The sequence below is a fragment of the Corvus hawaiiensis genome, chromosome 3, assembly GCF_020740725.1.
Source record: "Corvus hawaiiensis isolate bCorHaw1 chromosome 3, bCorHaw1.pri.cur, whole genome shotgun sequence".
Lineage (NCBI taxonomy): Eukaryota > Metazoa > Chordata > Aves > Passeriformes > Corvidae > Corvus > Corvus hawaiiensis.
The window spans coordinates 696,091-709,346 of NC_063215.1; the positions used below are offsets into that span (position 1 = coordinate 696,091).

The 13,256-nt window shown below is 59.4% G+C and overlaps 1 protein-coding gene across 10 annotated transcripts in view; it reads right to left on the minus strand.

Annotated features, from left to right (window-relative positions):
- Nucleotides 1–1,210: 1,210 nt before the first annotated feature.
- DTNB (dystrobrevin beta) overlaps nt 1,211–13,256 on the minus strand; it is a 133,244-nt gene continuing 121,198 nt past the window's right edge. For 8 of the 10 annotated variants that reach the window (XM_048296644.1, XM_048296641.1, XM_048296640.1 and 5 more), the window contains 4 exons: nt 12,650–12,739; nt 9,263–9,316; nt 5,109–5,143; nt 1,211–2,212 (listed from right to left, as the gene is read on the minus strand). In XM_048296644.1, the coding sequence (XP_048152601.1) occupies nt 5,139–5,143; nt 9,263–9,316; nt 12,650–12,739 (149 nt within the window). In that variant the 3' untranslated portion in view covers nt 1,211–2,212; nt 5,109–5,138. The remainder of the gene's footprint in view (nt 2,213–5,108; nt 5,144–9,262; nt 9,317–12,649; nt 12,740–13,256) is intronic. The other 2 variants (XM_048296637.1, XM_048296639.1) reach the window with 2 other exon arrangements.

Here is a 13,256-nt window from a genome sequence, read left to right on the forward strand (position 1 = left end):
TACAGCCACAGAGCAGATTTCCCTGGCAGCCTCCGGAACAGGTCTGGGGGTCTGGGCAAGGAGAGGGGGGAGCAGATGGGGAGCAGCCAGACCCCGGCCCGGTGCCCACAGCCCCAGGACCCCACACATGCTGGAGCCGGACCCAGGCTGGGACCTTCCTCCGGGGTTAAGGCGATTGTCCCGAAGGCACAGGAAAGTTCAGGTTCGGAGTTCAGTGTAGGGAGGTTGGGTGCTGGCTGTTTTTCCCCGACACAACATCCCAGCATGGCACTGGTGGAGGTGCTCGGTGTTACTGGGGTGTGGGATGACTCCGGGCATCCTGCCTGGTGCAGGGACTCCTTCGACAGCCCCAGCACAGCTTGGAGCCATGTGAAGGCCTGTCCTGGTGCTTCCTGGGCTCAGTTTGTATCCCAGGCCCCAGCTGAGCCCACCCTGCCCTGCCTCAGGGACACTGGCACCAGCTGGACTCCACTGGCAGGGTCTGGGGACCAGCACTGACTCCCTAAGTGACACCTTTGGGTGACCTGTCATAACAGCCTTCCCTGGGCACCCCTAATCCCACTCTCCTCGGTGTCAGGGGAGGCTGGGGAGGTCCTGCAGGATCTTTCCCATCCCCTGCAAGTGATGGATCCTGCTAGGTTTTCCTGGGCACAAAGCCCAGGTGCCCCAGCTCTGCTGGCTGCCACCGTCCCGGCCCCAGCAGTGCCACCGGCTCTGGCACTGGCCCCAGCAGGGCTTGGCTGGGCACCCCCAGCCTCCTGCCGGGAGACCCCGGCCCCTCTCAGCTCTGCCTGGGGGGAAAGACCCCGACCCCTGTGCAGCTGTGACACCCCCAGCTCCCGATGGCCGCCACCACCACAGCCCCATTTTCCCTGCTTGGACCCACGATGCAGCCAAAGACGCTGCAGGGCTGAACAGAGCAAATTCAGCTGAAAACCCACGTGAAGTTGTCCCTATCTCTGTCCCTGTCCCCATCTCCATCCCCGTTTCTGTCTGCATCCCTCTCCCCATCCCCATTCTCATCCCCATTCCCATCTTCATCCCCATCTCCATCCCTCTCCCCATCCCTGTCCTCGTTCCCATCCCCATTCCTTCCTTGTCCCCCTCCCTGTCCCCCCTGGCTGACCGAAGCTGCTGCTTTGCTCCGGGTTCTCATCGCTCCCCTTCCCTCCTTGGCAGCTCGTTCCCAACATTTACATCGAGCCAAACCTGTGGCCACCAGGGTGTTTATTGTCCCTGTCCCGCGGCCGGAGGGAGCCGGTGAGCGCGTTCCCGGTTCCCGGGGGTGCGGGCAGGGGGCAGGGCCGGGGGTGCTCGCAGGGTTCCTCGCTCCCTTCACCCATCACCCTCCATAAACGTTTATAGATGCATCAGGGCCCTCGGCTCCTTCCTCTAAAAGTAACATTCCTGAGCACCACGGGGCAGAAGTGCTGGAGCCGCCCATGGCTGGGACCGGTGGCCACGTTTTGGGAGTGGCGACGGAGCCCAGAGTGGGCCGGGGGGAGCTGCCATCCCCCGCTCCCTTATTTCCCCCATTTCCACCAAAGCTGAGCCCAACTCCCGATGCTGATGCTCCTCTCAGCCTGGCCATGCTCCTCCCTCAATTCCCTGCTTGGGATGGGAACGTTTTAAGAGCAGGGCTGGGAATGCCAGAGGTTGGTAGCCCATCACGGCCCCGTCACCTGCACCCCACCGCCCACCCCCGAGGACATGCCCTCACACCTGACTCCGGGTGGGTTTTTAAAGGCTGAATCCCCTTCGTGCCGTGCAGGAGGGACCCTGGGAGGGCCTGCACCCCTTGTTCCATGCACAGGGAGGGCCAGAAGCCAGGAGGAATGACCAGAGTGGGGCGTGACAGTGGCACTGTTCGGGAGGAGACTGGAATGGAGCAGCACACGGAGCGGGAACAGCCACCAGCAGTTTCCTTTCAGGTTTTTTTTTGTTTTTTAAGCCTCCCATGACTCGCCGAGCCAGTGGGAATGGTCTGGTCACCGTTAGGAAACACACCGAGGGTACATGCAATGGCCTAAGGGGCAGTGCCTGCGGAGAGTCCTCCGGGTGTCTCGGGAGAGCTCCCCAGGTGGTTTTGGGAGAGCTGTGTCGGCAGCAGGTGGTGGAGATCAGTCACAGTTGCACGATGGTGATGGATGGGCTGGAACTGCCTCTTCCGAAGGGGGGAGACGTCCCTCGATCGCAAGCGCAACCTCGGAGCCTGTGGCATCAGATCCCCCATCAGAACCCCCATCAGAACCCCATCAGGAACCCCATCAGAACCCCATCAGAACCCCCATCAGAACCCCATCAGGAACCCCATCAGAACCCCATCAGGAACCCCATCAGAACCACCATCAGAACCCCATCAGGACCCCCATCAGGACCCCCATCAGGACCCCCATCAGGACCCCCATCAGGACCCCCATCAGGAACCCCATCAGGACCCCCATCAGGACCCCCATCAGGACCCCCATCAGATCCCCCATCAGACCCCCATCAGGACCCGCAGAGCCCCCGCCCGGCCCCGGAGCCGCGAGCGCTGGGACCGGGAAAGGGCTGGGGGGACCTTGTGGCTCTGCACAAGTCTCTGACAGGAGGGGGCAGCCGGGGGGGTCGGGCTCTGCTCCCAGGGAACAGGGACAGGAGGAGAGGGAATGGCCTCAGGCTGGGCCAGGGCAGGCTCAGGGTGGATATTGGGAACAATCCCTTCCTGGATAGGGCTGTCCAGCCTTGGCACAGCTGCCCAGGGCAGGGGTGGATTCCCCATCCCTGAAGGGATTTAAGAGCTGTGTGGATGTGGCACTGGGGGACAGGAGTCAGTGGTGGCCTTGGCAGATGATTGGGCTCGATGGACTCTGAGGGCTTTTCCAGCCTCAGTGATTCCATGATTCCATGACCCCTGAGCCTTCTGGCTGGGGCTGTGCACCCCTGGGCCCTCCCTGGCAAGCTCAGACCGGACCCAAGGTGTGGCACCCACCAGAGTGTCCCGCTGACCCCAGAGCCTCCCCTTAGACCCCAGGCAGCTGGGAAACACCAACTCCTGAGGCCACGGCAGGTCCCCAGGCCGTGCGAGGACCCAGTTGACTCTGCAAGCCAAGATGGGGTGGGGGCTGGGGATTTTGCCCCAAACCAGCCAGGATCTGCTATGTGAAAGCCCCTGTTGCTGCTGCCCAGCTCCCCCCATCACTGGTGGGCAGCTGGAGCCAAAGGGTGGCCAGAGCCACTGGCTTGGCTTGGCTGGACACCACCACCACCAGAAGGATCAGGAGCACCCACCTGGTCCTGGCACCACACATGGGACTGGGAGGAACTTGAGCAATCTCAGATCACGGAGGTTAGGAAAGATCTCCAAGGTCATCAGGTCCAATCCCCACCTTGTCCCCAGCCCAGAGCTCTGAGTGCCACCTCCAGCCCTTCCTGGGACACCTCCAGGGATGGGCACTCCAAACCTCCCTGGGCAGCCCCTGCCAAGGCCTGGCCACCCTTTCCATGGAGAAATTCTCCCCAGTGGAAGAGCCACCACAGTTTAAAGGATTATTTTTGTTTTTCTTTTGTCTATTCCCATTCTTTCTGTAGGATCAAGGAGCCTGACTGGTTCCTCTCTCTCATTTTCTCAGTGGTCTCTAATTCAGTGCTCAGCAGCTGCTCCTTGGTGGTGTTGGTGGCCCCACTGGGCTTCAGGGGGGGGAATTGGGGCTCCTCCTGTGCAGATGAGCATTGAGAGATGACAGGGATGTCACCCACACATCCTTTTGTCCAAAGCCATGAGGGTTTCAGGGATGTGAGGAAAAGCCACACGCTGTGGCACGACCGGCTGCCCGTGCTGGCTCCCTCTCCAACGCTGTAATTTCACTCCTTCTTGAGTTACCAGATTGTTTCCCGGATGAGGCAGGACTTGAATTTCTAATGTAAAAACTGTCAGAAAGACTCCGGAGCCCCTCTGGGGTTCTCTCCCTCCGCTGCTGAAGCGGCTGGGAGGTGGGAAGGGCAAATCCCCTTTTCTCTCCCTTGCCAGTGGCCTGCAGCGGACACTCGGTGGGAACTGGTGCTGGGGTCATCCCACAGAATTGTGGCTTGGATCCACCACCACTGATTCTGCTGGCCCATGACCACCATGGGCCGGGGCCCAGCTAAAGATGAAAGACTTTCTCCTGCCTGGTCCCTACAATCACCCAGCCTCAGTGAGAGGGAACAGGTCCCAGAGCAAGGTCCCTCCTGTCCCCATCCCTTTCTGGGCCAGTCTGGGTGCATCCGTGGCAGGTTTTTCTGCCAGGAGAACGCTCCTTGCCGCTGGGAATGGGCAGTGATGGGCATTATGGCAAACATCCAGAGAGTGTGGAAACCCGACTGGCTCCTCCTCCCAGCTTTTCAGGTGGGGGAGATAAGGATCTCCCTGGAGACACTGCCAGGCTCCAGCTCCTGCCCTCCCGCTCTCAGCTCCACCTGTTTGTCTGTCCATCTGTTGTGCCTTGTTTTAACTCAAAGCCCCGGCTTTTTGGGGGGCAGACGTTGTATTTCTGGTCTGTCTGGACAGTGTCCAGCACCACGGGCTCCTATTTCCCGGCTGAGGCCTCTGGTTACAGAAGCGACAATAAAATGGGAGATAAGGCTGCTCTCACTGAAGGTGACGGTGTTTTCCCACTCTGGGGAGAGCTCAGAGCCCCTCCCAGGGACTAAAGGGGCTCCAGGAGAGCTGGAGAGGGACTGGGGCCAAGGGCTGGAGGGACAGGACACAGGGAATGGCTTCCCAGTGCCAGAGGGCAGGGCTGGATGGGACATTGGGAAGGAATTGTTCCCTGGGAGGGTGGGCAGGGGCTGGCACAGGGTGCCCAGAGCAGCTGGGGCTGCCCCTGGATCCCTGGCAGTGCCCAAGGCCAGGATGAACATTGGGGCTGGGAGCAGCCTGGGACAGTGGAAGGTGTCCTTCCCATGGCAGGGGTGGAACGAGAGGAGCTTTGGGGTCCTTTCCTACCCAACCCATTCCATAATTCTGTGGAAAACATCCTACTGAGCACTGCGGAGGGATGGGCAGGTGGGGACCAGAAACAGGACAAGAGCAGGAGGTGACAGGAGCCCCAGGAGCTGCTGGAGATGGGACATCTGTCCATCCTTACCTGAGTCGCTGTCCAGCCTGTGGCCCTCTCCTAACCTGCAACACAGGGAAGCGCAGGTTAGCACGTGGAGCGTTTCCTTTCCCACACAATGAAGGATCTGCCCCCATCTCCTACTGCTCCCACGGAAATCCCCCAGGACTGCACACCTGGACGTTCACAGCAGTCCTCGGAAAGTCCAGGCAGGTGGGGAAGTGCCTGATCCCCAAAGCCTGGAAATCCCCGCATGACTGGGGTGGGATCGCCCAGACCAAGCTCTCAGGGCAGGGCCAGCTCCACAGGCTGCTCAGGCCCTATCCCATGGGGTCTGAGGGTCTCCAAGGATGGACATCCCACAGCCTCTTGGGTCACCCTGTGCTGGACCAGCCTTGGGGTAAAAAAGTATTTTTTTATGTCCAAAGAGGATTTCCTTTATTCTGGCATGTGTCCTTTGTCACTTGTCTTCTCCCTGGGCACCACGGGGGACATTGTGCCTCAGTTTCCTTGAGTCTCTCCCAGGAGCTGTTCGCACACACTGCTTTGCTCCCAGTGCCCTCAGCCTTTCCAAGTGCCACCTTTGTCACTGCCATGGTCCTTCCCTGTCCCTCGTGTCCTGGGGAGCTCAGCTGGACCCAGCGCTCCAGGGTGGCCTCCCCAGTGCCAGGCCGAGGGGCAGGACCGTTCCCTCCTCGCCAGGAATGCTGTGCCAGCCCAGGAACCACTGACCCTCTCTGCACGAGGACACGGCACCGCTGCGGGGTCACCTCGGTGTCCCCAGTCCCAGGCTGTCCCTGCCAGGCTGTGTGGGGATGGCCTCCAGCCCGTCCTGGCACCTGGGCTTGTTCCCAGGCCTTGGCACTTCCCTTGCTGAGCTCCAGGAGGTTCTGGCAGGGCACTTCTCCAGCCCAGCGAGGTCCCAGGGGCACGGCCACCGCTCCCAGCTCGGCGTCACTGCAAACCTGCCAGGGATGGTCCTCTGGGGACAGGGGGAGGCAGGACCTCGGTTTTGGCCAGGATGGGCAGGTGCATTCCATGGAATCATGGAATGGTTTGGGTGGGAAGGGACCTCAGAGCCCACCCAGTGCCACCCCTGCCACGGGCAGGGACACCTCCCACTGTCCCAGGCTGCTCCCAGCTCCAATGTCCAGCCTGGCCTTGGGCACTGCCAGGGATCCAGGGGCAGCCCCAGCTGCTCTGGGCACCCTGTGCCAGTGCTGGACTCCCATTCCAAACTGGGTATTTTTGTCCAGGAAATGTCATGGATCAGAAAACTCTGCATTTCCACCAGTCTGGGCAGGACCCAGGTCTTTAGTCTGTCTTCCAGTGATTTCAGGGCTATAAAATCCAAATGGTCAATACAGAAAGGGACAAGGACATGGAGAGTCTCAGGTGACATTGTCCTGGGTTCACCTCCTGGCCACCAAGAGGAACGTGGGGCCTCAGAGGCAGCCGGACCTCGCAAACACGGATTGCAGGGCAGCCCTGGCAGAGCTGGTCCCAGATGGAATAACCCCTGGCAGAGGTGAACACGTGGACACACAGTGCCGGGATCCACCGAGGCTGAACTGCCAGGGGGTGTCATCCAGCAGCACCGCATGGAGGAGGCTCTGCCAGCTCCCAGCTGTGCTCTCCGGAGCCTGGAAACCTCGGGGACACCTCTGGAGATGCTGCCCTGTGATCCCAACCACAACAGACGCAGCTGACTGGGAATCCTCCCAGATGATTTCATCCACCCAAAGTCGCCCCTGCTCCATTGAAGGTCAGCCTCTCCAGCAGGGAGGGCAGTGCTGGGGTTGATTAATTGGGACACAGGGAAATAGGAAATAACTACATGGAGAAACTTGTGAGGAAGCCCAAGGACGATGTCATCCCTAGAAATGGCTTTAAGCCAAAAGAAGGTCGATTTGGAATGGATATTGGGCAGGAATTGTTCCCTGGGAGGGTGGGCAGGCCCTGGCACAGGGTGCCCAGAGCAGCTGGGGCTGCCCCTGGATCCCTGGCAGTGCCCAAGGCCAGGCTGGACACTGGGGCTGGGAGCAGCCTGGGACAGTGGGAGGTGTCCCTGCCAGGGCAGGGGTGGCACTGGATGGGCTTTGAGGTCCCTTCCCATCCCAACCATTCCAGGATGATTCTCTGAACCCATGGCAGTGGAGTCCTTGTGAGGTCCAGCCTCTCCCTTGTGCGTGTGGGTGCAGGAGCTGAGGAACACCTGAGCTGCTTTTCCTTCTCGTTCCTTCCAGACGGGAGCGCGCTGCTGGGCCACGACTGCTCCCGATGGACACGGGGTCAGGCCCCCCACTCCCAGAGCATCCCGGCCACAGGTCCCTGTCCATAACCTGGGCTTTGGTGTCGCCCATCCCTGATGTTGCCATGCCCCAGAGCCCCCTCACACAGGGCCGGAGCAGCTCCCCCCAGGGCTGCACTTCCATACTGATCATTCCTCGATCTCCCTGCCAGACGTTTACCTCACCGGCTCTGGGACTGCAAGAGACCGCTTTTTCCCTGGCAGGGACAATATTTACATTCCACACGGAGGCTTTTGGACCTAGTTCTGCTCTTGGACACGTCTGGGCTGTCCCTTCCCGGCTTCGTGCTGCTGCGATGAGTAACGGGGAGAGTTTGTGTTCCACCTCTGCTCCCAGACATCATACTCCAGCGCCTCAGAGTCCCCCTTTCCCTATTTCCCATGCAAGACACAATGCATATTTGGAAAAAGCCATACGGGTCATCTGGTAAGCATCTAAAATATTCCAGCGATGAGGAATGTTCTGGGCAAAGAGGGTCCTGTAACTTGGAGCCAGGGCGATTCTGCTCTGAGAACCCCTGCTTTAGCCAAAATCAAACTTCCCGCGCTCCTTCCCACCAAGTTCAAATACTGGTGGGCAAAGGAACAGAGCATTTGCAAACACCTGGATGCTCTGCAGAACTCAGTGGATGGGAAAACTCAGGAAAATGAGCTCTTTTGGGAGAAGCGTGAGCTCTGCTGCAGCAGCTGAGCCAGCAGGAAATGTGTGTGTAACAAAACCAGGCTCAAAGTCCCGGTTTGTTGATGCTGGAGTTGGGTTTGGCTCAAGCGAGACAAATGCCGGGGCTGATTCACACCCTGCCAAGGCTGTTCCTCGTGTTTGGGTTCGAAACATCGAAAGCAGAAGCCAAGAGAGCCCTGAGTGAGGTCCTGCCCCTGGGAGGGTCCAGGAGGAGCTTCCTGGTGGCTCCTGGAACGTGAGGTGAGGAGCAGATCCTGAAATCCCCTCCCTCACGCTGCCCTGAAAATCCTGAGGCCATGAGGATCCCTTCCAGCTCTGGGATAGCTCCAGTGGCATGTGCCCTGGACTCGTCAGCACACAGAGAAAGCCTGGGAGGAGACCAGGGGCACAGGGATGAAAGGGACCTCTTGTGACACTGAGGGTGCTGCCTGTGTGGGATCCCCATCAGCAGAGGGACACTTGTCCACCCACGGCAGGGGCTGAGCAGGTGACAGTCCCACCACTTAGGGACTTCCCTGGTGACTGCCCCACTCTGGGTTTTGTCTGATCCATCCCTCTGAGCTGGATTTCCCGCAGCAGCCAGAGCAGCTCCTCCTCCTCTCACCCATTTCCATGTGTGACCTTTGCTGGAAGAAAAACATCCTTGGAAGCCGAGCACAGGACGGGACCGTGGCTGTGACATCGGCCCGTGGCAGATGCTGGGGACACCTGGGACTGGGAGGTGACATATGCCAGGGCACAGCCACAGCACCAGAGAGGGGGCTGCTCCACCAGAGCCACCTGCACCCAGAGATATCCACTGGACCCAGAGACATCCACCTGATCCAGGGCCATCCACCTGCACCCAGAGATATCCACCTGATCCAGGGCCATCCACCTGCACCCAGAGATATCCACCTGATCCAGAGCCATCCACCTGATCCAGAGCCATCCACCTGATCCAGAGATATCCACCTGATCAGGGCCATCCACCTGCACCCAGAGACATCCACCTGATCCAGAGACATCCACCTGCACTCAGAGATATCCACCTGATCCAGAGACATCCACCTGATCAGGGCCATCCACCTGCACCCAGAGACATCCACCTGCACTCAGAGGCCCTGGTGGGGCTCCAAAGGGAGCCAGTGAACCCACAGAGGAGTGAGTCAGAAAATGCTGCAGAGCTCTCAGACTTGTTTGTCCCCTCACCTCGGTCCTTCCCATTCTGCAGCTTCTCTGTTTCTTTTTCATCTTCTTCCTCTGCTTCAGAAAGAAACAAAAGAGAAAAAGCAGACATGAGACAGGTGGCTGAGAGAAGAGGCAATCATGGAATTGTTTGGGTTGGAAAATCCCTCAGAGACCATTAAGTCCAGTTGTTCCCCAGTACTTCCAAGGCCACCACTGATCCACATCCCCAAGTGCCACATCCACGTGGCTTTTAAACCCCTCCAGGGATGGGGGCTCCATCACCTCCCTGGGCAGCCCCTTCCAATGGCTGACCACCCTTCCCATGAAGGAGTTCTTGGTGAATTTCACCTGTTTGCTGGGGAGAGCTGTGGGTTTGCTCTGTTTAACCCGGGATAGGCCGGGTGGGTTTATGGCGGGGTATTTACACAGCAGAGTGGGAGCAGAAGGTCACATTCCTCTGCAGGTGGTGGCTCTTATCTCCTTTCAACCCTTCACTGAGACCTGTGCAAACAATTGATGGTGATCCTGAGGGTGGTGTCACTCCTGCCTCCTGTGTGTGGTGTGAGAGCAAAGATGGGGAGAAGCCACCCAGCGAAAGGCAAGGCTGGAGAGCCGGAGGTGTTTGGGATGGATCTGACCAGAGGGGACCTTGCAGACAGGTCCTTTGTGGCTCTGAGAGCAGGACGGTGACACATGGGGCTCACACAGCCCCTGCCCTGTCGGCAGCGGCTCCAGTGGGTCCTAAAGTGAGATCTGGGGAGAGCAGGGACAACACCAGACACCTTTGGAATAACCAGAATTGTGACCTGGAGCTCAGCGTTGGGTCTGGAACAGGCAGCGTTGCCTCGGTCCCCTGCAGACCAGCACCCTCCTTAAGCACATCCTTTTGAGCTCAGATGGGGTGAAAATGGGGTCAGTGCTCCCTCAGCAGCACTGGGAGCATGAGAGTATTGTATGGATGTGGCACCTGGGGACATGGGTCAGTGGTGGCCTTGGCAGTGCTGGGGGATGGTTTGGCTCAGTGGTCTTGGAGATCTTTTTCAACCTCAATGATTTTGTGATTCTGTAATTCTGTGACTCCACGACTCTCTCACAGAATCACAGAATATCCTGAGCTGGAAGGACCCACAGGGACCATCCAGCCCAGCTCCTGGCCCTGCACAGACCCCCAACAACCCCACCCTGGGCATCCCTGGCAGCGCTGTCCCAACGCTCCTGGAGCTCTGGCAGCCTCGGGGCCGTGCCCATTCCCTGGGGAGCCTGGGCAGTGCCCAGCACCCTCGGGGGGAAGAACCTTTCCCTGCTCTCCAGCCTGGCCCTCCCTGACATCACCGCAGAGAAGGTGGATGAGGCCATGGGAGCATCCCGGGAAGCCCCGTGAGGACGGGGTGACGCCGCTCCCGTCTCCCTTCCCAGGGAATCTGCTCTCCAGGCCGGTGCAGAGGCAGGGCAGGGTGGGAGGTGCAGCCCCGGTGGGTCCCAGGCCGTCCCACGCCCCTCCCGCGGCTGCAGGGGGAGCCGGGGCGGGAGGAGGTGTCTGTTCCCACAGCTCCCCTTGGGACACGATGTGTGAAATCCCGCTGGCTCCCATCAGCTGAGGATAACTCATGCCTTTCCTAATTTACACAAACGACACAATTTCAGACACTTCCAGGGGAGCCTTCCTTGGTCTCTGCATCTCCTCAAGCAGGAGCCTGTCAGCAACTCCATTTTCATTTCATTCTCACTGCCTGCTGATCCACACGGCTTTGCAGATCCCTGACACGGCTGGTGGCCAGGGATGGGACCCTGGGGATGGCCGGAGCTGTGTCAGGGGGGTTTGCGATGGAGATCAGGGAAGGTTCTTCCCCCAGAGGGTGCTGGGCACTGCCCAGGCTCCCCAGGGAATGGGCACAGCCCCGAGGCTGCCAGAGCTCCAGGAGCGTTGGGACAGCGCTGCCAGGGATGCCCAGGGTGGGGTTGTTGGGGGGTCTGGGCAGGGCCAGGGGTGGGACTGGGTGATCCTTACAGGCCTGACTCAGGTAATTCCACAATTCCGTGATTCCACAACACTTGCTCTGCTCTGGAAAGCAAAAATGAATGAGTGCAGACGCTGGGCAGAGGTTTGCTCTCTGTGTTTGAGCCTCGGGGGCAGAGCTGAGGTGATTTATGGGGGAGCTGACGGCCCAGCCACAGCCCTGCCAGTGCCGTGTCATCCATGGACAACTTTATTAACTCCCAGCTGCCTCTGCCGCCAGGACTCAGGGCTGGGAGTGGGGGATTTACTGCTGGGCAGTAAAACACCCACCCAGCTCATCCCTGCGAGGCTCCACTACGGCACAGCCCCGCGGGCCCTGTCACCGAGGGAGAGAAGTTTATGGGGGATTTTGTGCCACAGCTGCGGGTCTGGAACAGGGACTGGGAGGGTCAGCACAGACATGGGACAGTTCCCTTCTTCCTCAGCAGCAAAGGCAGCCCAGAAACAGAATCACAGGATCCTTCACGTTGCAAAAGAGCATTGAGTCCTACCTGTGACTGATCCCCTCCTTGTCCCCAGCCCAGAGCACTGAGTGCCACATCCAGGCCTTCCTTGGACACCTCCAGGGATGGGGACTCCACCCTGGACAGCCCCCTCCAAGGCCTGAGCACCCTTTCCATGGAGAAATCCTTCCTGCAAACAGGCTGCTGGGGCACGGAATGGTCACAGCCTGTTGCTGCCAAGGCTCAAGGGCCACAGGACACTTCCCTGGGTGACACAGGACCTGCTCCGGCCCCACTGGATGTTCAGCTCCCCTGGCACAGGGAAGAGGCACAGAGGGAGTAATTATCTGTTTTCCACATCACTGTTTACCAGCAAGGGATGAAATTGGCCTCCTGTACAGTTATAGACACGAGATTGCATCATCTGATGCAGAGTCATGGCACAGGGTCTCACCTGCTGCCCAGGCATGGCAGGACTAAGCAGGAATTTGGGGACACTCACCCCAAAAACCTGGTCTGGCTTGTGACTGTGTCATTAAGGAGCTCTGGCTTCCAGACTGGGGCTGGGAGGAGCCCCTCTCCCAGGAGATGCTCCATTGGGATCAGTGGGAGCAGGAGGGAGGGGATGGGGTTGGCTCTGTGGATCACCAGCTGGGGCTGTATCCGCAGGGTAACGTCCTCCCCACCACGGATAAAACCTACGGGAAGCCTCTGCAGGAGGTGGTGTGAGCTCCCAATGCTGCAACCATGGAATCATGGAAAATGGAATCCAAGATCACCCCCCAGCACTGCCCAGGCCAGTGATGTGGGCTATAAAAATGATTTTTCACTGAGAACGTGGACATATAACCTCACATTGTGCTTTAGTTTTAATAAAAAATAAATGTAAGGACAAATCTCCGATCTGTGGCTGCCAGTTCTCCTCCCGTGCCCTGAGCCAGCTCTTACCTGAGTGGAGCTCCTTCACCAGCGAGGACATGGTGTTGGTGATGGAATCAGCTGCTACCAGCAGGTCGTTGCGGAGGTTCCTCCTCGTACCTGGGGCAGGGCAGACACACAGAAATCAGGGATGGCTGCACTGCCACTGCCCAGCGTCCTCGTGTCGCCATGCTCAGCCTCCCTGTCCCACCCTGGGATGGCACCTGGGCACTCCCAGTGCCACCAAAGCAGAAGAGATGCAGATTCAGCCTGGAGCAGCCCAGCTCTGCCCCATTCCCTGATCACCCTCGTGGCTCGTGAGGTGCCACAGGCTCCTCTCTGGGACACGGCAGCACCAGGGCAGTGACAGCCCCCTGTGCCCGCAGAGCCACTCTCAGTATTGCTGAGGTTGGAGGCTGCTGGAATTCTCAGCCTCCTGCATGGCTGGAGGAAGGAATCCTCTTCCTCAGGGTGCCCCGCAGCTGGGGCACAGCTTTGTGCTGTCCCCCGGTGACACCAACCTGCCTGGACACTCCATGGGGAGCCACTGCTGGGCAGCATCACCACTGACCACCAGTGGCCCCATCAGTGACCCGAACATGGCCACGGCTGTGCCAGAACAGCCGGGAGAGCACGG